The 24,317-nt window shown below is 46.1% G+C and overlaps 1 protein-coding gene and 3 pseudogenes across 1 annotated transcript; 2 read left to right on the top strand and 2 right to left on the bottom strand.

Annotated features, from left to right (window-relative positions):
* Nucleotides 1-9: 9 nt before the first annotated feature.
* Nucleotides 10-1,043, bottom strand: LOC149356251 (uncharacterized). Its single transcript, XM_089576291.1, is given in 2 exon segments — nucleotides 10-606; nucleotides 609-1,043. Coding segments are annotated over 2 exon segments (1,032 nt in total).
* An 8,443-nt stretch (nucleotides 1,044-9,486) lies between these two features.
* LOC149356250 (uncharacterized) lies at nucleotides 9,487-12,192 on the top strand (annotated as a pseudogene).
* A 692-nt stretch (nucleotides 12,193-12,884) lies between these two features.
* Nucleotides 12,885-17,836, bottom strand: LOC149356249 (uncharacterized; annotated as a pseudogene).
* A 3,652-nt stretch (nucleotides 17,837-21,488) lies between these two features.
* LOC149356248 (uncharacterized) lies at nucleotides 21,489-23,052 on the top strand (annotated as a pseudogene).
* Nucleotides 23,053-24,317: the final 1,265 nt, after the last annotated feature.

Here is a 24,317-nt window from a genome sequence, read left to right as displayed (position 1 = left end):
AGGTGTTCATTATGCTTCACTATTCATCACAGTTTTTTCGCCAAGGTTGTTAATGATTGGAGTTTGCAGGTTGACAAGTCCACAGCAGACGACCAGAATCTTGTCAATGGTTGCGAAATCCTTGTCATTTGACCTTTTCACAAAGCTTACCGGCAGCACACTTTGGAGTGATCTGAAGGGTTTCAGTCGTTGAATAGCTCTTTCCACATGAATGCGGACCCGTGAGAGCTTTCGTGATGTTGTGACTTCTTCTCCTGGCAGCTGAGGGCGTTTTTTTGTTAAGGAGGGCATCAGTATTTTAGCACCTCGATCAGCAAACATTTCATCGCACCGGAATCTTCTGTCCACAAGAAAACAATCCCCTTCCTCAACCATATCCAGGAGGCCACTACACAGTGTGAGTTCTTTGTGAGAGACTCTTCCTCCCCATGCCTTGGAAACAAATGTTACTGAGCCTGAAGGTGAAATTGCAACAAGTGCCTTGACGGTAATGTGGTGTTTGTAATTTGAATACGTTTGGCTTCTAGCTTCCAGAGATGTTGGGCGCTGAATAAATATTTCAGAGCAATCAATGATGCCTCTCAGGCATCATTGGCATCATCTCAGGCAATGATGTCATCAAATAATGGGTCCTGAAAAGCTGCGAGGCGGTGAGATTGCAGGGCTCTTCTGGATGGCCAAATGATGAATTTCTCAAAGTTCTTTGCTAGGACATCAAGCCTTGAGTGAAAAATGCCACTCACAGAACCCAATGATATGCCGAATCGGCACGCAAGGTCATTGGTGAGCAGTCCTAGTCGAAGCCCCATAAACACAAGGAGAAGCTGCTGCTCTGCCTTCAGGGATATTCTGTGTGCTGGTGACCAGATGGACAACACAAACTGCAGCAGTGATTTGAAGATTGTTACGGATACAAGCCCTGTGTGGAACTTTAATGTTTTGTCCGACTGCATCGCCAAAGTTTGCGTGATCTCTGGTAGGTTCAGGGACTTATTCTCCTTTGCAGCACGTCTGTTTTCGGCAGTTCCAAGGTTTTGCTCCATTTCGGTCAGACGTTTCTTAGTCAACTCATTTTCTTCCAGCAGAGCTTCAATGTCTTTTGTTGTGAGGGTTGTTTGTGTTTCAGCTTTACACGTATTCCTAGGACTGTCACCAGGGTCGGCAGAGTCACCTGGGGATGTTGAACGGTAGGACACAGCAGCGCCACATGCTTGTTCAGAAGGCAGTTTCTTCTCAGCACGTTGGAATCTGGCGATCTTCTGCTTTTAGTTTCCCTGTGTTCGGTAAGGAAACACAGAAAGAACATAATCTGGATGATTTGCATCGGAAGACGGCTGGCCTGCAAAACAGAAGAATAAAAAAAATGTCATGACACACACTCAGACTATCTGCAACTAAAGAGGTTTTAATGACACTTTCATTGCTGTTACTGAAAGGATGAAATCAGAGGAAAGCGGAGGTTTTGTGTACGCATTAATAAAAGAGCAAGATGATATGTGCATATATCCATACTTTCTGTTTTATCAGCATGGCTTCTTGTCAATGTGTGTTCACACAAAAATGAATTTCTCAAACGTCTTTGTGATGTTAAAACAGCAAGGTCGATTCAAATTGGATAAACTTTTGCCATTCCTACAGTGAAATGAAAATTGCAACTGTTCGCGATAGTAAAATCTATAACCTGCCTCCGCAAAGTCGTAGTAAATACACCCAGGTAGTGACTGAAACTTCCCGCATGTATGGAATCCACTGGTTAGTTCTGGGATTCTACTCTGCGTAAACTAATATCGTCGATACGGTTGTACACATAAAAAAGAAAAAACGGCGGCTCTATGGCTAAACGCCGACGTAAATATCTTTAGGCTGTGGCGTTGCGCGCAACAGCAAGAAGTTTTACATGGCATGCCTATGTACTCAACTTTACGATCGGGCAAGCTCCGGATGAGTCAAACTGCTCGCGCGTGGGTCACACGAGATATGCGGCCGTAGTACTTTCATATAATTAATCCGCACAACAGCACCGGCGCTACCATAAGTAGCAACGTACCTTGGATGAAGTGAGCAGAGCAAATCTGGGAGCTCTTTGTAGGCTGCCAGTGGTCCCGGCGAACCGCCGCTATCCAAGCATTTTTCCTATCGCCCTCGGTGGGGAACCTGAACATTCGCACTTCCGAAAGAAGGTTTGTGCCTGAGCGAAGGCTGCACCCAGGCACGACACAACACGAGCCCATCCTTGACCGCTTCACAGGTGACGTGTACGACGCCGACCACATTTCCTAGCGAGCAACCGTACACACCGCACACAAACAGAGACGCGATATCGCCGCAAGTGGAGCGAACAGAGTGAAAAGAGTTGCTCCAGCGAGCCACTGCACACCGAACAAGACACAAAATGCCACAATCCGCACTAAAATTAATATACTAAGGAAAAATCGCAAAAAAACAGGCACACGACGAGCGCGGGGGCACAAAAAAGCCAGCAAAACAATCCAGAACCGGAAGTTTCCTAGGGGAGCCGGATGTGGGAGCACAGTGTTGCCAGTGCGTGGTCGGCGCTGGATGAAACCGTCTATTTCCTTTTACGCATACGGACTGCTGACGCGAGTAAGAAGCGTTCCTACACCGCTGCTCTGTCCCCACAGTCATGTCAGGCACCCTATCATATCAGAGGACGCGCCAACAACAGAGCAGTGGAAAGTTTCCATACGCACTGAGTGCTACGGAGCTGGCCCCATGCTAACCCGAAACCCGTCATCCACTGAAATGTAGTGAGCGCTGTCTCCCACTGATTGGGTGAGTGTGGTGTGACGTCACAACCTCTGCCGACCAATCCTGAATGGGTGTGACAAAGCGCATGACTTTTCTTCCGAAAGGTCGTTGTAACGCTATCGCGTTAAAAGCTACCAAAGGGCATAGCATAAACCGTAGCAGCGGAGCATAGCGTATTATCCGAGAGCTCAATGCTATGGTCACAGCGAAGCTACCGTTGGCATCTGACGATGGCAAAAAAATTCTGAGGACACTTTTGCAACTGAAGTGTTGAGAGTCGAAAGCCTTTTTAGCATGCTGCTTTCGCGAATGATTGCGATTAATTGCACTTAATTCAATATTACTCCACTCCAACCACCTCGCTTTATCTACACTCTCTTCTAAACATTCAAGTTTTGCGTCACACGTCGACTGCGCCTACACTTCCGGTCAAATGTAATTTCACTTCCTGTGATTCAAACTTTGCGCTACTCCCCCCCCGACAACGGCCACTTTTGGTCGTTTTTTTTACTATAATTAATTAACCAATAACTCTACAGTCATCAAACTGGGCTTCTAAGTTTGTTTTTCTACTTCTGTCTAAAGCAACCATTGGTTTTCTGCTATCTTTTTCAGTTCCCTTATTTGCCACCGTGGGAATGCAGATTCCTCCTCCGCCACAGCAGAAATCAGTCCCGGACCGATCGAGCTTTCCGCTGTGTATTTAGGTAGAATCTCTGCTCCGGCGGCGGATTCCGGCGAATGCCCCGGCGGCGAATTCACGGCGAATGCGCCATGAGAATAGCGCTGCTGAAAGCGGATCACAGAGCCTTTCGCTTGGCCCGCCCTATCGCTTGCTCCTTTCGTTCGTAATGTTCGTTCGTAAAGCCGTTCGTTCGTTCGTAAAGCCAGTGACCATGCAATAACCGACCACGCTTGCCCAAGTGCGAAGCTAATTAAGCGCGGCATTCACAACTTTTGACCTGTCCCACCTAACCAGAACCTGGCCCCACAAACCGATGCGCTCCGCTTGACGAAGATGACGACCCTCTAATACGGCGTCCTTTGCTGAGCGAAGCTACAGTGATGTCACTCGGCTTACCCGTAGCCGTCGAGCCCAGGAGGAACTTCGATATGAAATGGCTGATATCGATCGCCGTATTGTTGATCTACGAATAGAGCTATCCAAACTTACTTATCGCCGCAATCACCTCGTGAGCTCACGCAGGTCGTCGACGGCAAAAAGTTTGTCATCGGCTGCGCTAATGTCTCAGAAATACCCTCGACCTCCATCTGTTAAATCGTGCTGTGTCTACGCACGAGTCTATCGCTAAACTGGCCACCAACCCGGCATCGCTTCTACGCATGCCGCGCAAAAGCTACAGACCGTAGCTGCCACTCTTCTGGAAAGCTTATTATAAAGACCGCTACAATGGTGTCTAAACCGCCTGCATATCTAATTCACTGGAATTGCCGGGGTCTCGCCAACGAGGTTGCTAAGACCCGAGACCGCATTCGCTTGGGCTCACTTCAAGCGCGGGTGTCACTCCTCCAAGGACAGAACTCTCCTCCAGGAATCTCGAATTTACTAGCTGCGCAACACCATTCATACGCGATCGTCGTACGTCTCTGTCAGGTCAAAGCAGGCAATTAAGGCTGCTATTTTTGTTCGCACTTCTCTCGTTCAGACGGCTCTACATAAGGCACATGGTGCACAGCCTGGCAGCAGGTGGTGGCCGTAAATGTGTAACTTCCTCATTGCGTTGTTGTGCTTGTGTCCTGTTACGTGTGCCGTCTCTGGCCACATAACAGGAATGCCTGAGACCATAACGTCGCATATACAGGAGGCCGTGATATTTTATACTGAAAATATAAAACATTTTATATTTTATACTGGGGACTCTTTCGGACTTAGACTGAAATGATAGCGCAGAACGACACACTCACGAAAAGGCCGAGAAAGAAAAGGGTGGGCGCTTAAAAAGAAAAAAAAAAAACGTTATGCACCATGCAGCCCATCTACAAGTTTTGCTGATATATTTGACTTATAGTCAATATGCTAATAAGTTTGGGGAATGTAAAAGCAGTAATTGGTACATAGACGACTGATGAGATGATATCGGGAAGTAGTTTAGATGGCAGAAGAAAACTGCGGAATGGGTTTGTACAATAATGTGAGGCTGGGTAAGAAAATCCTAAAAAAGTTTTTATAAACAGCAGAATCAAAGCGAAACTTATTATCTGCGAAAAGAGTCAGAAGATATGCCGCTGACACCGCAGAACGAAGACAACAATGCAGTTTATAGTCGGAAATCCCTAAATTATATTAAAAAGCAAATTTTTAACTATGGGCTCACAGTTTGTCCAACTGGCAATAATTACAGCGATGGTGAACTTCATAGGGATTAAACGAAATTTCCGCGAGGAAAGTGCATTAAGAAGTACTCCACCGAAGGACAAAATACTGGCATTCTATTTTACTTGCAGCCTGTAATCCTTGGTCAGCATGCATTCATCAAGCCGAAAGGTCGAGCGATAACCCTATTGCTAAATTTAGCTGCCTATCGAATCTCAATCAACAGCTTCACCGAAGAGAGTCTACACCCGTATAAAAGGCATTACAGTGCGGCCTTGTGAGTCGGCGCCTGACGTAATGCGTGTACTTGCATGAACATCCGCATTTTGAATTTTTTCTCCTCACTGAGTCAATTGCGAGGAGATGTATGCATGGGGTGCTTCTCAAATATTTTTCAGCGTGCCTCAAATGATATGTGCCTTTCCAATCACTGCGCAGAACATAAAGGCTTCGTGCTCGTGTCGCGCTTCACACTTATATCACATAATACATGCGTGCGCATGTCTGATCGCGTACTCGTAGTGGAATTTGTGGCAACCCTTGAGAAAGGCCTCAGACACCATTTTAAGATTTGCTGGGCGAACCGACTTACCAGCCGAAATATTTTGTGAATTCGAATTCGAAGAATACGGCGTAATACGAAGCAAGCACTTGTGTTTACGAGGCGGCGAGATGATCCAGACACGATCACACACGCATGCGCACAAACCAACGAACGCGCACACAAATGCGCACACCCTCACGCACGCACACGCATGTGCACAAACGCACACATGCTCGCGCGCACAGACACGCACACACGCTCACATACACACATGTGCAAACACACAAACGCACAAACACTCGCGCACACCCACAATCACACGCACGCACAGTTAATAAACAAACAGCGAACAAATAAACAAACAAAGAGCACGAACTGTAGGAACAGGCACCATTGCAGGCAACACATACGATGTACACAACAGTCTAGTCGAAACTAGCCCGTGCGTCGCGTTTAAGATCGAACAAAACCTCCCATGAAGTAACATGGTCCTTCTAGTCCTTATGAAAACGTCTTCCCGCCGAGCAATGCCAGCAAAAAACCGTGCCGACAAGTCTGGCTGACCGCGGGCAGCCCGAAACTGCACAGCCAGAGAAAAAAAAGCGCGTTTTGGGCTGCCACTGGAAGTGCTCGTAGCAAACCGAGACAAACAAGTGCGTGGTTCCGCGCCTTGGCAGTCCGCCAGTTGGGCGCAGGCAGCCAAAGGTAGATAATCGAAGATGGCCACCATATATCTACAGTTACGTTCGTTGGAATAAAATTTCCCGCTGAGCTAATTGCGCGGCGGCGATTAGCGATTAGTGCATCCACTGAATATGGCGGGGGTGGAATAGCGAAGGAAGCTCATAGGGCTCGCTTCTGTTTGCAAAGGTCTCGGCCGCCTGATGGCGGCTTCGAAGAGCCCCCGTTAACTTCTTGACTAAATGCGGACAGCTAAGCGCAAGCCTAATGAAGCCAAGGCCGCAAAGCATAGCCGCGAACGCTGGACCAGTACGAGAGTAGAACAAAACAAGGACTTACGGCTTCCATGATCGGATGCCGGCGGGGTTCTGAGAAGCGAGTGAGCACGTGCACGCATGCACTGCGTCTTCCTCTTAACGCTGATGATGATGAATAGTTTGGGTATGTGCCATCTTTTCATAGGCTAATAACAAGAACACCATAATCTCTTCACCTCTGTTTCATTCACAAGTTCACTGTATGGCTGCGCTTGGGTTGTATGGCAATGAGCAATTACTCCCTCATTTGAAAGAAGAGAAAAACGGAAGACGAAGAAATTTAACCGCGGTTCTGCGTCCACTATGCGCATTTTGCCATTACCCCGGTTTAATAGGCTATTTGTGGCTGTTGAGCCACTGCTCCTGCTATTTATAAAAACAGCTCAAGAGGGGCACTAGCTGCAACTTGGGCCTGTACCTTTAAAACTCCCATCTGGCGATGGTTTGGCGCCAAAATTAGTCAGTACAGCAACAAGACTGTTTATTTCTTATTGAAATAAGACTGGCTGCCATGCTGGACCTTAAAATGCTACGCACTGTCTCTATCTACAGAATTCAGACCACCACCCCTGTATTTGATAGTCTCGGCTCTAACGCATCTGCTGTCATCTACTTTTTTGTTGCTGTCTCTTTCTGGTGTCTACTTCCCCCCAGAAAACAATATCGGCTGATGAGCCTCTATACACCTTCATGTTCTCAGCCGATCCCCCGTATTCGTATGCGACATTTGCTGCTTGAAATAACCATAACGACGGCATGTGCCTGCTTCAGGAGTCAATGCTAAAGCACTTCGAGTCGTGACAGGTCTAGTTTTCCGGTGATTTCCAGCGGCTGAAGTTAGCGCAGAAAGCAGATCAATGGTTGTCCCGAGAGAGCGATATGACTGTGACAACTTTTGGAAGCAGAGTTCCTGCGGTGATTTTGCTGGTAGCATTTCGGGCTCCCCATATGCAGGCTTCTGTTTGCTTCTCAACAAGCTTGAATGTAGAGATCCTGAATCCGCTTCGCCTCCTTCCACAAACTCCCACAGCCGAAGCTGGGCCCCTCGTTTCCCTGTTCACAATACTAAGTCAACGCTTATCGTAGTTATCTTCACTCTCAATTTTCTGCTTGGTTATCTTGGCTTTTCTTTGGCGCACTCATCTACTAGTGAAACAGTTACACTGCACCAAACTGAAATTTGGCCGCTCGACGGAAGCGCCGCGCTTCTCCCCTGGCCGCTAGCCGTAACGGTAGTGGTGCTTCGTCGTGGTGGGTTTGACGGCTGCAGCGGCAGCAAAACGTGCCCGCTCTTCAGTTTTGGGCATCTGAACTCAAACGTCCGATATGGTTAGGCAAAAATCACCAGCCAAAAAATGCTATTAACCATTCGCCGAATGAGGGCCACGCTTAATACGAAATGGGTCCGAGAGCCGTATATTTCATCTCATAAACGACTCACTGTGAAAGGTAGAAATTTTGATCCAGTCAGGGCCAAGGCATGCAACATAAATTTCCTCAAATATTTCAGCAGTGTTCAATATTTTACAAATCATCATGCGGTAGCTGATAAGGTAGTCAGGTTTGGTTTTCTAAAATACAGGGAGCGCTTTATACATTTGTTAAATTAGTAGAGAAAGTCTGCATAAACACAGCACTATGAAGTGGTGCGCGGCCATTCGAGAACATGGCGTCTGCCGAGTCAACCGAGTGTCCTGCGCCCAGCAGCTGGACATTGGTGCCGTTTCCTTCCGGGTGATGGAGCCACCATCCGCGGAGTTAGGGGAGCCGAGGAACACGTTTTCCAGCGCATGTTGTTCTGATTGCCTTAGATCGCTGCAGCCTTCACAGCGCTGCAAACGACTTATAAGATGGAGCTTATATTCTCGGCCAGCCATAGAGCTTCCCAATATTACCTAGATGGAAAACTAGCCCCACCGGCTATGCAAAACACCTTAACCGGTATTTCATCCACCTCAGGAACGCCGTAAAGACGAGGTTTCTTAATTCGCTTATATAGTGTTCTTCGGGGAGCTAAACTTATTTATTATTGCGTTTTCCATTTCTTTAATAAATTCAACACGAGAGTTAAGCTGGTATGAAAGCATGCACAGCATTATTTTAGGTTTGCTCTGGGAACCGACGTATTTGAATGGCTGAATGGACGTTCCGTGCCGAACAGTAGCCCAGCCAAATACGAAACCTTATCCTCACAACATACCGGCACCTCTCTATGGTCGATTAAGTGTCATGCCGCCTGCTTTCCTTCAAGTAACTCTTAGATGCCCTATTTATTTATTTAATCAAATACCCTACAGGCCCTCCGGGGAGGGTATTGCATGGGGGGGAGGGTACATTTTAAGCACTTAGACAACACTATGTTCAAAAAGGTGCAGAAAAGAGAGAAACAAGAACTACAGACACCATTTCTTGAAGTACAATAAAAAAACAACAACAACAACACTACAGCTCAAATATAAAAGCGTAAAAAATTCAAACAGATCAGAAAGGCCCCCCGATCGATAGCCCGGAGTGAACACTGGTTCATTCCGGACGAATAAAATGTTTCAAATTCCTAACAAACTCTTAGGAACCGGAATGCGATAGCGCTGCAGTTCACTGAGCCCTGTTTCGCAACTCCGCAAGCAACGTCACGCAATGCGCGCATCAGCCCCGAAGCCTATAGAGGCGTTCAATGTTTGTAAACAAACCGCGCTTGGCGCTGATTGGCTTCCCCGAGCAAATTTCCGGCGGAAGTACTTCCGGCATGCCTTCGCAGCGCGAAATCGGTTTCATGCAACATGCGGCTGTGTTGTTATTTCTGTTCTGTGCGCAGCGCTGCAGCACGTTGGTGCATCGCGATGTCTAGTGAATATTTTAAACAGCTTGACACGCAGACACAGAGCCGCTATCGAGAAAAACTGACGTTCAAGGGCGAAGAGCTTCCCGACCCGCTTGAAGATGCCGCGCGGTTCGCCTTCACATCGGGCTCGCGCAATCTTCCACCTCTTACAGTGACGGATATTTTCGTCTGCCTCGTTGAAGGTGTGTGCTTCTAAACCAAGGAACAGTTCAAACGCCACAAAATGACTGCAGCTTACAACGCATTTTTAAGTGGAAAGGTGAAGCGGCTGAAGTCGTTCAGAGCAGGCCGGCGTGGCGACGGTGTCAGTCTCGTCGCGGCCACTGTGCCAGCCTGACGCTGACTAAGTCATACGAAGCGTGGTGCGTTATCAGTGATGACGAGAATGTTGAGAGTGCTCACTGCACCTGCATGGCGGGGTAAGTACTACGTCCTCCCTAAATAGCTGCCTCGGCCGCTTCCGACCGCTAGTGGAGCAAATGTCCGGGAGAGTGTGTGTTTTGCGGAAACAGATTTCAAGCGCGATAACATGCGATTGCGAATACTTGGATAACGTGACGAGCTTATCGGATGGATTCCCGCTAATTTATAACCCTAGAATGCTTCCATTACCCCGCCGCAAACTTTTCCGCAGAGGCATTTACAAGAAACTGTGTCCCGAAATTAATTCTTTTTAGTACTTTGGGTTATTCTTGAGAAGTGGTTGACGTTGTCCATAGTGTGGGATCATTCCTGGCACCCAGGAAGGAAAGGTTGAAGGGATGTGGGGAAATATTCAGTATCTTTCGCGTTGTACCGTCCTGTTCTTTCACGTCCCGTGAGTTGCACTGTTTTCCCTTCTAGATATTTTAGTTTCACCTTACGAAATGTATGCAGGTTACCTAGGACAGAATGCCATGCCATATAACTTTTTTGGTGATCTCATGGCAGTTAGAGCATGTTGCCATTAGTTTAAAACATTTCGTTTCGAGTGATTTGGTTCTTCTATAGGATGGAAAACAGTGCAAAATCACACAAAGGACAAAGAAAAAGAAGACAAGACACAGGCACTAAAAACTCTTGATAAATTGTTTAATATATGTTGGATGGCTTGTTGGTTACACACCTTGACAACAACAGCGCGGTCGGAACACGGACAAGAAAGATTGACACAAACAGAGGCGCTGTGTTTGCCTGTGTTTGTGTCAGTATTTCTTTTCTGTGTTCCGTCTGCGCTGTTTTTGTCAAGATCAGTTGTTTCGTTGTGTTTTGCCAGATTTAAAGTGCTGATAAATATGTGTACACTACTTTGCCTTGCAGCCTCGGAGAATGTTGCAGCCTTGTTGCTTCACTGCTGTTCAGTGTTCTGGCAAATGTGCACTACAGCGATGTGTCGCCAACTGATGTCCAGTGCAAGTGGACTGCGGTGTCCAGAAGAAGCACAGTGAGCATTTTTTTTCTTTGCATGAACAAATACTTCGGAAACAAGGACTGAACACTAAATTTCTTGCAGCCCGCACCAGTTAACAAAATCAAGTTTTTTAAGCCCAAAGTGGGTCGTCCAGCGCCTGAGATTGTCCCAAGACCGCAGAAGACAGTACCAACTTGGACTGATCATGAGGTCCGCGGCTTCATGCAGCAAGTCAAGGTGAATCCTTATATTCAGTAATGTCCTTTATGGTTCCGTAATGGTTTACAATAATTATGTTATCTGCTCTTACAGGGATTTGCACCAAACACTCTGCTGTTGAATTCACTAACAGATAGTGAAGAGACTGATTCTGCACCCGCGTCATCTGAAGCAGCTGCCCAGGAATCCAAGGAATCAGCTGGGCTTCAACAGCCATCCTTGCATTCTCCACTGCATGCTGTGTATGGCGACAGTAACTTGCTGACAGCGAGGCAAGTGCAGATGTAACATGAAGACTGCATTGCGATTGAGCAGACAACTCGTGGCCAGTCCAAGAGCACGAGATGGAAAGAAGAGCGCCTAGGCAGGATTAATGCCTCTGTGTTGCACCGAGTAACAAGATGTGAAACCGGGGCGGACGGTCTTGTGGCTGAAATTATGGGTTATGTCAAGGTACCACATGTGCCAAACCTGCGCTGGGGCTGTGAAGCAGAGCCTCAAGCAAAACAAGCTTTCTTGACTCATCAGTCACCGCATCACAGCCAGCTTGAAATTAGAGACTGTGGCCTGTTTGTGCTAGGAAGGCTGCCATTCCTGACTGCAACTCCAGACGCTGTTGTGTCATGTGCATGCTGCGAGAAGGCTGTGCGAGAGGTGAGTCTACTGCGTCAGCGAAAGGTGCTTCCATAACCACTAGTACTAAGCTGGCTTACCTTAATGCTGATTTAAAGCTGAGGCATGACCATACATGCTACACACAAATACAAGCCCAAATGGCTATTACTGGGCTGCATCGAGCTTATTTTGTAGTCTACACAGAACATTCGGTGCTCGTTGAGACTATGACCTTTGATAAAAACTTCTTGGCAGACACAGAAGCCAGAGCAGAAAGTTTTTTTCTTTCAGCACATCTTCCCAGAGCTGCACTCAATTCAAATTTTAAAAAAGCTAGAATGTGCAAAAGCCACATGCCACTGCCATGGTACCAAATCTGGACGCATTGTAGAGTGCGCTCAATGTCTCCACTGTTTTCACCTCAAATGCGTAAACCTCAAACGCACACCAAAGTCGGGGGCATGCATAAAGTGTCAATAAAATAAGCAGACTGACAAAACAGATTAAGTGTGGCTCAATCTGTTTCCCCATTCTGTTACAACAGGGCACATTCAGAATTCTGTGAGTTGCTTCTTTGTTTCAATTTTGTATATTTATGTGTTACTTTTTTCTGACATCGAACAGACAGTGAATGCTCACGAGCCAAAATGCTTAAGGCTTGTGAAATATTAAACACATGCCATGGTATTATGAGCAGGCAGTATTACTGCTAGACTTCATATTTTGTTGCATGGCTGTGTAACACAACATATAGTTACAATGTCAGGGAACACCAGTAATGCTACTGTGCTTTTCATTTTTAAAACAAGATGGCAGGTATGCTTTAAGGTGTAAAGAAGCGTTCAAAAACCTTGACTATTTGGCACTTGTGTTCTTTTGCTGTAAATACTCAAGCATAGCTTTTCATCTCCAGTGATGATTGTTCAGTGCAATAAAAAAGAGCAGAAAAAGTCAAGATTAAAGTTTTAAAGCGAAATTGCAATGCCTTGAAATACAATAACCCTAGTCTTGGTTTTCACTTGGCATGTGATTAAGACAAAGCGGGTACAATATTGCCAAACTGAGTCTCGCATAAAAATGTCACTTCCATAAAAGTCTAGTCTTGTACTCATTGAAACTATCACATCACACCACGTGGTCACCGTTCATGAGGAGGAGGCAGCAGGTGTTCATTATGCTTCACTATTCATCACAGTTTTTTCGCCAAGGTTGTTAATGATTGGAGTTTGCAGGTTGACAAGTCCACAGCAGACGACCAGAATCTTGTCAATGGTTGCGAAATCCTTGTCATTTGACCTTTTCACAAAGCATACCGGCAGCACACTTTGGAGTGATCTGAAGAGTTTCAGTCGTTGAATAGCTCTTTCCACATGAATGCGGACCCGTGAGAGCTTTCGTGATGTTGTGACTTCTTCTCCTGGCAGCTGAGGACGTTTTTTTGTTAAGGAGGGCATCAGTATTTTAGCACCTCGAGCAGCAAACATTTCATCGCACCGGAATCTTCTGTCCACAAGAAAACAATCCCCTTCCTCAACCATATCCAGGAGGCCACTACACAGTGTGAGTTCTTTGTGAGAGACTCTTCCTCCCCATGCCTTGGAAACAAATGTTACTGAGCCTGAAGGTGAAATTGCAACATGTGCCTTGACGGTATTGTGGTGTTTGTAATTTGAATACGTTTGGCTTCTAGCCTCCAGAGATGTTGGGCGCTGAATAAATATTTCAGAGCAATCAATGATGCCCCTCAGGTCATCAAATAATGGGTCCTGAAAAGCTGCCAGGCGGTGAGATTGCAGGGCTCTTCTGGATGGCCAAATGATGAATTTCTCAAAGTTCTTTGCTAGGACATCAAGCCGTGAGTGAAAAATGCCACTCACAGAACCCACTGATATACCGAATCGGCACGCAAGGTCATTGGTGAGCAGTCCTAGTCGAAGCCTCATAAACACAAGGAGAAGCTGCTGCTCTGCATTCAGGGATATTCTGTGTGCTGGTGTCCAGATGGACAACACAAATTGCAGCAGTGCTTTGAAGATTGTTACGGATACAAGACCTGTGTGGAACTTTAATGTTTTGTCCGACTGCATCGCCCAAGTTTGCGTGATCTCTGGTAGGTTCAGAGACTTATTCTCCTTTGAAGCACGTCTGTTTTCGGCAGTTCCAAGGTTTTGCTCCATTTCGGTCAGACGCTTCTTAGTCAACTCATTTTCTTCCAGCAGAGCTTCAATGTCTTTTGTTGTGAGGGTTGTTTGTGTTTCAGCTTTACACGTATTCCTAGGACTGTCACCAGGGTCGGCAGAGTCACCTGGGGATGTTGAACGGTAGGACACAGCAGCGCCACATGCTTGTTCAGAAGGCAGTTTCTTTTGAGCACGTTGGAATCTGGCGATCTTCTGCTTTTAGTTTCCCTGTGTTCGGTAAGGAAACACAGAAAGAACATAATCTGGATGATTTGCATCGGAAGACGGCTGGCCTGCAAAACAGAAGAATAAAAAAAATGTCATGACACACACTCAGACTATCTGCAACTAAAGAGGTTTTAATGACACTTTCATTGCTGTTACTGAAAGGATGAAATCAGAGGAAGCACTGTACGTGTAAGCTGTAAAGAACACTGTGTAAAGAGCACTGTACGTGTAAGCTTCAAGAAATCCTCAAAAGCATGCGGTAACATGTTTCAGTCGACACCACATAGGACGGAAAAGCTGCCCGTGCGTTGTTTATAAAACGTACGACAAGCCGTACTCTCGGATTATTGCGTTTGCTTACTACGCAGTAAGTATATATGACTGGTATGACCGCCGACGATTGACCCTGGTGGACTCTGCTGTGGTCGTTGCGATTTCTACGCTCGTAACCTGCTTCCTGTAGCTGTAAGCAGAAAAGAATCGGGATACGTTCGTTCAAGTGTAGTCTGTCGGCCGCCGGCTTTTGCTGCGGGCAAGGAACGCATAATCTCGGCAAAATTTGCGCATATCAGCTTGTTGAACGCCCACCTAGAACAAGCGGGTGCGCTGCATAAATTTAGCTGCGTATCGTTTCTGTAATAATACAGCTTTATAGCAGAGAACTGCCACTGAAATGAAAGGCGCTACAATAAAGCCCTGCGTGTCGGCGCCTCACGTTCCGCGTGTGTTTGCATGACGATGAGCGCTAGAGCTCATTTTTATCTATTTTTTTAAAATGAGCCAAACGCGAGGAGGTGCATGCCTGCGGTACTTCTCAGATATTTTGAGCATATGTAGCAGAAGGCCCGACCATGAAGCTGTACAACACTTGGCCGTGACGACAGAATCAGCACTTGGTCGGCGCGACAGTTCTGTGTGGCCACATATATATGCCCGCAGAGATGCCTCGAGCAAAGTGCTCGTGAGGGCTTTTAATAAAGGACATGTTTCAGTCAAGCGTTTTTCAAAGCATATCCACTTTTGCACTGCGCCAAACGCAATGAAGACCATACGCTCTCGTACCGCACTCAACCAACACTTCGTAAGACACGGTCAGTACATGCATATATGTATATGCGCGCGTCTGAACGCGTACTCGGAACTGGAATCCGGCTGCTCTCGTGAAAGGCCTCGAACACCATCGCAATATCCGCCGGGCGCACGAAATTAACAGCCGAAATATTTTGTGAATCAGAAGTATGCGATCGTAATATGAAGCGAGCAATTGTGCTTTCGAGGTGGTGAGACGATCGAAATGTGATCGCGCATACGCACGCAAAACGTATCAATAAACAGCGAGAACTACCGCAAAAGGTATCATTGCAGGCGACACAGTCGATATGCACCGTGGCCTAGTCGAAACAAGCGCCTGCATCGCGCAAAACATCGCATGAAGAACCGCGGTCCTTCTAGTCCTTATAAAAATGGCCGCGCGAGCTTCCCGCGACCATACACCTCTCTGTCGTCTGCTAGCTGCCCGAGAGCTGCCAGCACAAAATCGTCCTGGCGAGTCTGGCCGCCGGCTGGCAGCCCGAAACCGCCCAGCCAGAGAAAAACGAACGCGTTCCGGGCGGCCACCGGAAGTGGGCGGAGCAACCCGAGAAAATCGAGCGCGCTCCGGCAGCCCGCAAGCAACCCGCGGGCTGCCAGAGGCGGAGAATCGAAGAAGCCCAGTATGAGCCATTAACGGCTTTCCCCTTTAAAAAGAACACACTGCGGCGCGAACCTCACGATGCGGCAGAGACAAGGACTCGAACCGGCACAAGGGAACAGACTTTCCAAGTCGCAGCAACACAGGGCAAACACCGATTCCATTTGCGGAGCTACCGATTCCATCTTATGTCTTCAGCGTAGTAAGGCGCCGCCTCGTTGTCGCTGTACTACATCGAAACGGCGCGCACTGGACGACGACGGATGGATGGATGGATGGATGGATGGATGGATGGATGGATGGATGGGTAGGAGCGCCCCCTTTGAAACGGGGTGGTGGCAAATGCCACCATGCTCAGCTTTTATTCTTTTTGTTTTTTTTTGTTTACTGTGTTGGCAATTCTCATTAAGAATCGCCACCATCTTTACCTACGGTTTCCTACAATTCTAACCTTATGCCACATCTCTGCTTTTCAGCCACCAATCTTCCAATCGCTTTTTGCTGACTTCCACTGCAGATTTATTTACATGACCATTGTTATCTTTAAACCCTAGGGCCTCAGGAAGAGTGACTGCGCCTGCATCGACATCCGGATGGATACCGTCACTCTACAGTCATCAAAGTTGGATTCTAGGTTTGTTTTTCTACTTCTGTCTGAAGCAACCATGAAGCAACGACAGCTCCCTGAAGCAACGACAGCTCCCCAGTACAACGCCCCCTGGGTAGAGAAAGCGTAGATAGTGGTGCGGTGATGAAAGCAGAGTCGCCGGGAAAAACTGAGCCGCACTTAAGGAACGGCACTGCTTGCAAGTCTACTATAGGCAAAGGCGGTCCTAGATATTGTGTATAGGGGGGGGGGGGGGCACACTTCAGTATACCAACAAAAAATATATTAGGATTGATTTTTAATGCGAAAGTAATTCTTGGCTGTGGCTATATTGGCGGTGTCGTGTCTTCAAAACGTGCCTTCAAAACGTGTCCGCTGCAGTTTTGACGTTCTCAGAATAGGTAACATCAAACATGTGGCTGTAATCGAGAGAAGATGATGTGAGGATACTGCGAAAAAAAATTATGTCGATAGGTTGATTAGTTAATTATTCAAACAATTGGAGCAAGGCATGTATGCACAATTACAGACAACTTGTTATTTTTCACACATATTCCTTCTTCAAGAAACGCTCCACTAGCAGTTCTTGATCGTCATGAAGGAAGCTTTGAGGTCGGAGAAATAGATGGATGTATGCTCGACTTCCTGCACCAATGCCTGGTTTTTAGAGAATAGGTCTGTGCAAGTGTTTCGCGAGGTTGTCACAGCCGTGGGAGGCGTTATTAGCGAGACAAACGGGATGTCCTTCCGCATAAGTGGTAAGAAATTCCTGTTTGTCTTTACAGAGGGCACGGCACCTGGCCTAGCGACAACATGCCTAAGCGGCCGTTACTGCTGTTGGAGGTCTTGCCATGGATTTTCGCCAACGCTACAGCTTTCTGCAGTCCGCATGGGGCACCGCTTTTCTTCACGCCTTATCAAGAGTCTGGGATTGATGGCATCCGGCTCGTGGATCGTCTTTCGTCGACGATGGTGACGTCATCAGTGGACCGGCTACAAAAGGAGCCAAGCAGCGAGGGAGGCTTCAGAGGGCACGGCACCTCGCCTAGCGACAACATGCCTAAGCGGCCGTTACTGCTTTGGCAGGTTCGTTATTAGAATAATGCTAAAACTTATAGAAGTGACAACCGCTTTTTGTTAGCCCTGCCGTGCCCTCGCAGTTACCTGAATTTTTGGTTGACTCTTGGTCTATGGTGTTGACACTGTTGGTTTCAGGAGATGTTGAAGAAAATCCTCGACCTAAAACCGCAGAAATGTTGCAATTAATCACTGATAATCAGGCTTCATCAGATGCTAAAATTGATGCATTAAGTTGAATTGACCGAAATGAATGTGAAATGCGAAAAGATGACCGCTACACTTAACGTGATTGCAGAATTGAACAAGCGAATACAAACCCCAGAATCCCTTGTTCGTCATCAGGCGGATAAGTTGGTAGAGTATGAAAATAGAAGTCAATCCAATAATCTCTTGGTTTTTGGTACCGATAAGGAGAAGGGTGAATCAGACCGCGACCTGAAACAAGCTGTTACTGATAATGTATTTAAAGGAACCTTGGGAGTACAAGTGAACACGATCGACAAAATTCATCGTATTGGGAAGAAAAAAGACGGTAGTAATCGGCCGGTAATCATGCATTTTTATGATTCGCGACAAAAACAGTCTGTGATGCAGAACTGCGGCAAGCTGAAAGGCAGCTCGATAAGCATTAGTCAAGACTACGGTAAAGAAACTGTTGAAGTACGAAAGAAACTATTGCAAAGCAGTGAAAAGGAGCGAGCAAACGGCAACAAGGTACAACTGGTACATGACAAGCTTAAGATCAACAATCATATCTACGTCCGGGATCGTGAAAGAATGAACGGTGTCCGTACCGTACTGAGCAAGTTAAGATTCCTCGATTCAAAAAGAGAGGAAAGACTGCTAGCCCTACAATGCTTCAGTTGCAAACTTCAGACAAGGCTTCTGACACGGAAAGCGATTCTTCTCGGTGATAGCCCAGAATTCTACTTGTAAACGCCCGCAGTATAGCAAATAAAGTAACTGATTTAGAGTATCTACTAATTTCTCAGCACCCTGATGTATTGATGTTGACTGAGACATGGTTACATAGCGCAATTAATGACAGTAGTATTTTTCCTCCTGACTACAAGGTGTTTAGATGACACAGAGATTCCAGAGGTGGTGGCGTGGCTATTGTTGTAAAAAGCACTATAAAAGCAGTCGCCCTTGATTGCAGTGTTTCTGAAACGGTCTGGTGCAAGATCAGCTGTGCAAACATGTGGTATATATTAGGGACTGTGTACAGACCACCAGCCACTCCGCCAGAATTTTTGGATGGCTTGAATGTGTTTCTTAACTCCCATGTAAATGAAAACACAAGACTAATAATGGCTGGTGACTGTAATTTGCCGCTTATTAACTGGGAAAGTCTATCACCGTGTAATGTAGAAATAAGGAGCGCCAATAAAATGATGCAGGTCATGTTTTTACATAATCTTAAGCAAATAGTTAAAGACTTCACAAGAGTTCCACCAAAGTCCCAGTCATTGTTGGACTTGGTTTTCATATCCGGTTCATATCCGGTTTCATATCCGGTGCCGTCTTGTTTCATTCGTATTACATGTTGCTTTGTGATATTTTTTTCATTTTTGTGTAAGACTGGCCGTCATCCTGCTGTCATGCCAACTAACAAGGGGTCGGGACCTCGTCAAGCTGTTCGAGCTTTTAGTCCCGTACTCCTCCTTTTCTAAGGAAACAAATGATTGATTGGTTGATTGATTGATTGATTGATTGATTGATTGATTGATTGATTGATTGATTGATTGATTGATTGATTGATTGATTGATTGATTGATTGATTGATTGATTGATTGATTGATTGACTGAATACCAGACTACACTGTATCAGTTGAGAGTGGTTTATAAGATCATAAGATGGTTTGCTTGAATGTACCGCTGCACACAAGAATCTGTAAGAAACCATATGTCGTGATGCATGTTAAGGATTATGGCCGTGCGAATGACACGTCCATCCTAGACGTTTTGGAAGAAAACATTATTAATTATGAAATAGCATCCAACCGCGAAAGTGTAGAAGAACTATGGGACCGACTTAAAGGCATAATCAAATATTGCATAGATCATTTTGTCCCCACACGTATAAAGAAAGCAAAGCGAAAAAATCCATGGATAACTAGGAGCATCATACACCTTAAGCGTAAGATAAATAGATTAAGGAAGAAAAAAAGCAGGGCAACAGAACTTTTAATAACCAAACAAATGCTAAAATCTGCATTGGTGTAGTCGAAGAAAACGTTCTTCAATAAAACGCTTACAAACTTCCTTAAAAGCTCTCCACAAAAGTTTTGGCGATATTTCACAGATAGAAAGAATGAAATAAAACAGATAGTGGATGGCGACGCAGTCGTGACGGAAAAGAAAGATATTGTAAACGTATTTAATCATTTTTTCCAATCAGTTTTCACGAAGGATAGATGTGACAGTGACGGTGATCCTTTAGTCTGCGCAATACAATACCCAATGGAAGACCTACGCATTACAAGGGAGGGCGTGTTCCAGCATTTGTTTACGTTGGATGCAAAAAAATCGTGTGGCCAAGATGAAATACCAACGGTATTTCTTCAACGGTACCTGAATGGATGTCGTATTATTTGCAGCTTTTATTCGAAAAATCTTTGCGGGATCATTCAGTACCTCAGGACTGGCGCGATGCCACCGTTGTTCCGATATTTAAAAGTGGCAATAGGCTATGTGTAAACAACTACAGACCGGTCTCGCTCACTTCTGTGTGCTGTAAAGTCCTGGAGCATGCAATAGCAAAACATATTCTGTATTTTTTAGAAAAAAAAATGATTTATTATGCCCAGTCCAGCATGGTTTCCGATCTGGCCTTTCGACGGTGACACAGTTAATCGACACTGTACATGACCTTTGTACAGATACAGATGAATACCAACAGATAGATGTTGTATGTATAGACTTTGCGAAGGCATTTGATAAAGTTGCACATCATAAACTACATTCCAAATTGAGGAGCCTAGGAATTAGTGAAAAGGTAGTATTGTGGATTCAGGCATATTTCAACAACCATTATCAAAGGGTTAGAATCGGGAAAAGTGAGTCGGGGAAGTGTGAAGTTTTGCCTGGAGTGCCGCAGGGGTCTGTTTTAGGCCAACTATTGTTTTTTATTGAATATTAATGATATTCCTTCTAATATTAACGCACCTGTAAAAATTAAACTATTCGCCGATGATTGTTTAACTTACACGCGTGTAGCCTGCACGGAAGATCAGAGTAAACTAAATAAATGCCTACAATCATTAAATTCGTGGTGCCAAAGATGGGGCATGGTAATTAACTACAAAAAATTTACATACACCCACGTAACTGAAGAACAGAACGTTATCAGGTTTGAATATAATATTGGAGAAAATACCTTGGTCGAGGTGCAGAGTTTCCGGTACTTAGGGGTGACAGTGACGCATAATCTAGACTGGCGTATTCACATTGAGAATATCCCCGCAGGGAGGCGTCTGCAGCATGCAGACGTTGGTGAGTGGCGACACCACGGGGTTAACCCGAGCATCCGCAGGGACATCCCCGCAAGGGGATGATGGTGAACAATGCATCACCACGGACCCGAGCATCCGCGCTTAGCCGTGCGTGGCATCGCCGTGTCCGGGGAAAAGGGGATCCTTGTGGTTGAGCCGATGCCGAGCGTTTGGACCCTTAAGGCCCCTCGGCGGAGGCAACACACCACTTTGGCCCCAGCTTCCTGTAGACGGCACCTCCGGCCTGACCCGACCGGGGGAAATCGGCAGTCGCCTTTTCCTGTCCTCCCCTCTATCTTTCACTTTCCTATCTCTTTCTTACAACTCTCCTGTCTCCTCCTATTTTCTTTGTTTTTTCCTCTTTTTCCTGGCGGCGAGGGTTAACCGTGTGTGACCAACTATCCCGAGTTGAGTCATATTAGGTTATAGTTAAGGTGTACAGCTGGCGTGGGCAGGGCTCGCTTGCGAGTTCCTGTCGCGTCCCCTCGTTGGGCTCCATGGTGGGTGGCTGGCACCATGGCCGAACAACACATATTTTTCATGCTCCCCCTTTTTCCAAACCAGATCGCCCTCACAAAAGAGGGCGGAACGAAGCAACCGCAGAGTTTTTCGAAAAACCAAAATCATTTCCAAAGTTCCACGTTCTTCATTGTGAAGAAACGGAAAAAACCGCAAGAATGATGTCCCCTTTCTTAGTGTCAAAAAGTCTAACTGATGCCTTGGGTCCCGGGTACAAAGTCTCTAAAATGCCTAGTGGTGACCTGCTCCTTGAACTCAGAGACATTGCCCAATATACAAAACTTTCCAACCTAGTATCCATCGGGGAAATCCCTGTATCAATCACAGCACACCGATCTCTCAACACCGTCCGTGGTGTGATATCTGAATCAGATTTCATTGACTTGACCGAGGAAGAAATGCTTGATGGCCTCAGAGAACAGAATGTTGTAAGTGTATATCGAATCAAAATAAGGAAAGACAACAAAGAGATACCTACAAAGCACTTAGTACTGACTTTCAACTCGAGCACACTCCCAGAATCCATAGAAGCAGGCTACCTCAAAATAAATGTCAGGCATTATATCCCAAATCCACGCCGGTGTTTCAAATGTCAGAGGTACGGTCATGGGTCTCAAAGCTGCCGTGGCCGCGAAACTTGCGCTAAATGTGCCTCAAAAGAACACGCTTCCGACAACTGTCAAGGAGCAGCACTTCGCTGCGCAAACTGTGAAGGCGATCATCCCGCCTATTCAAGGTCGTGTCCATCGTGGAAAAATGAGAAAGAAATCGTTACAATGAAAACCAAACAGAACATCACATTTAAGGAAGCGCGAAGACTCTTTTACGCAAAGAACAGCTTCAACTTTTCCACAAAAACAAACTTTGCTGATGTGGTGCGCAGGGGCGGCACACCACACAGCACTCCGGCATCTGTCCAGGCCACTTCCACCGAGGCTATGGCAGAGCCATCTGCGCCCCAGGCAGAGACAGCGAATGCTGCTCTGCCATCCCCAAAGCAGGGAGCGCCGGCTCACGGGTCGGCACCCAGCAGGACTTCCCCCCGTCGGGGGAGGCCTGACACTAACACATCCGCGGCTTCCCCGCGGTCCACCAGCACCTCTAGTGAGGTGATGGAGGTAACTCCCGATCCGCCCGCTTTGCAGCGGCGGAACCGCTCTCTTGAGCGAAGAATAGACAGGACCCCAATAACGGGCCCAGAAAACAAATAAATCCCTTCAATCCTCACTCAAAAATATAAACATGACTTTCCTACTTCAATGGAACTGTAGAGGATTGCTCAGGAATTACAATGATATCACACATTTTCTTGGCTCAATGTTTCCTGTAGCTTTATGTCTTCAGGAAACCAACCTCGGTCCACAACATACGAATATCCTGAGACATTATCAAACATTCCGACGTGATCGCGAGCATGCTAACAGACTCTCAGGAGGCGTCGCAATCGTCACTCAGAGCGGCGTCCCTGCTAAAAAAATCAATCTTAACACAAAACTGGAAGCGGTTGCGGTTAGCGTCGTGAGCTACAAAACCATAACTATATGTTCTTTATATCTTCCCCCGCACATGACATTAACAATACAAGATTTAGAAGGCCTGATAAATGAACTACCGGAGCCATTCCTGGTAGTTGGCGATTTTAATGCTCATGCTCACTCACCGTTCTGGGGAAGCGAACGCTGTGACTCGAGGGGCCAAATAATCGAAGATTTTATCCTCTCAAATAATATCTGTCTTTTAAATACGGGAAAAGCCACATATTGCTGTCCCAGCTCAGCAAAAATGAGCTCTCTCGATTTAGCTTTCGCATCACCATTACTTTTTAACGATTTTAAATGGGATGTTTTAAATGACCCCATGGGCAGCGATCACTTACCTACCGTCATCAGGCTCTCATCGTCCACTCCAATCATCCCCACAAGACCACGGCGCTGGAAACTTCAGCTCGCCGACTGGTCACTTTTTACAAAAAGTGCCACTCTGGAAAAGGAATTTTGTGACGACCTTAGCACAGATGAAATTAATGAGAAGTTTACTGAATGCATAATATCGGCCGCAACACTCGCTATACCACAAACAACAGGACTTGCACAAAAGAAACACAAAGTGTGGTGGACAAAAGAATGCACATTAGCAAAAAAACAACAAAACAAAGCCTGGAGCGCTCTGCGTCGATATCCCACTGCAGAGAACTTACTTACCTTTAAGAAGGCAAAAGCCAGAGCGCGGTATGTGCGAAGAAATGCAGAAAAAACCTCTTGGCAGAAATATGTCTCCTCAATAAACAGCTCAACAACATCAAAGAAAATGTGGGAAAAAGTTCGTAAATTTACTGGTGACCATACCCCTTTCACACTTCCTCTCTTGACAGCACCCGGGACACAAACATCTTTAGAAGAACAGGCCAACATATTGGGCGAACATTTTGCTGAGAACTCAAGCTCATCCAATTACACAAACACATTTCAGAAACACAAAGCAATAGCTGAAAAACAAAAATTTCCATCTGGAGCAGGTGTACACGAGGATTATAACCAGCCTCTCACACTACAAGAATTAAATAAAGTATTATCTTCTGGAAAAAAGACAGCACCAGGACCAGACAACGTGCATTACGCTATGCTTGCACATCTCTCCGAGGCTGCTGTAGAGGCACTGTTAAAATTCTTTAATAAAATCTGGATAACTGGAAATATACCTGACGAGTGGAAAAAAGCAGTCATAATACCTTTTCTCAAACCCGGAAAACCACCAACAAGTCCTAGCAGTTATAGACCAATAGCCCTCACCAGCTGCATTGCTAAATC

This window comes from Amblyomma mixtum, chromosome 3 (assembly GCF_055824585.1).
Source record: "Amblyomma mixtum isolate Tamu chromosome 3, ASM5582458v1, whole genome shotgun sequence".
In the NCBI taxonomy this organism is placed as follows: domain Eukaryota; kingdom Metazoa; phylum Arthropoda; class Arachnida; order Ixodida; family Ixodidae; genus Amblyomma; species Amblyomma mixtum.
The sequence above is the reverse complement of the archived record's forward strand: the minus strand, read 5'-3'. Positions and strand labels throughout refer to the sequence as shown.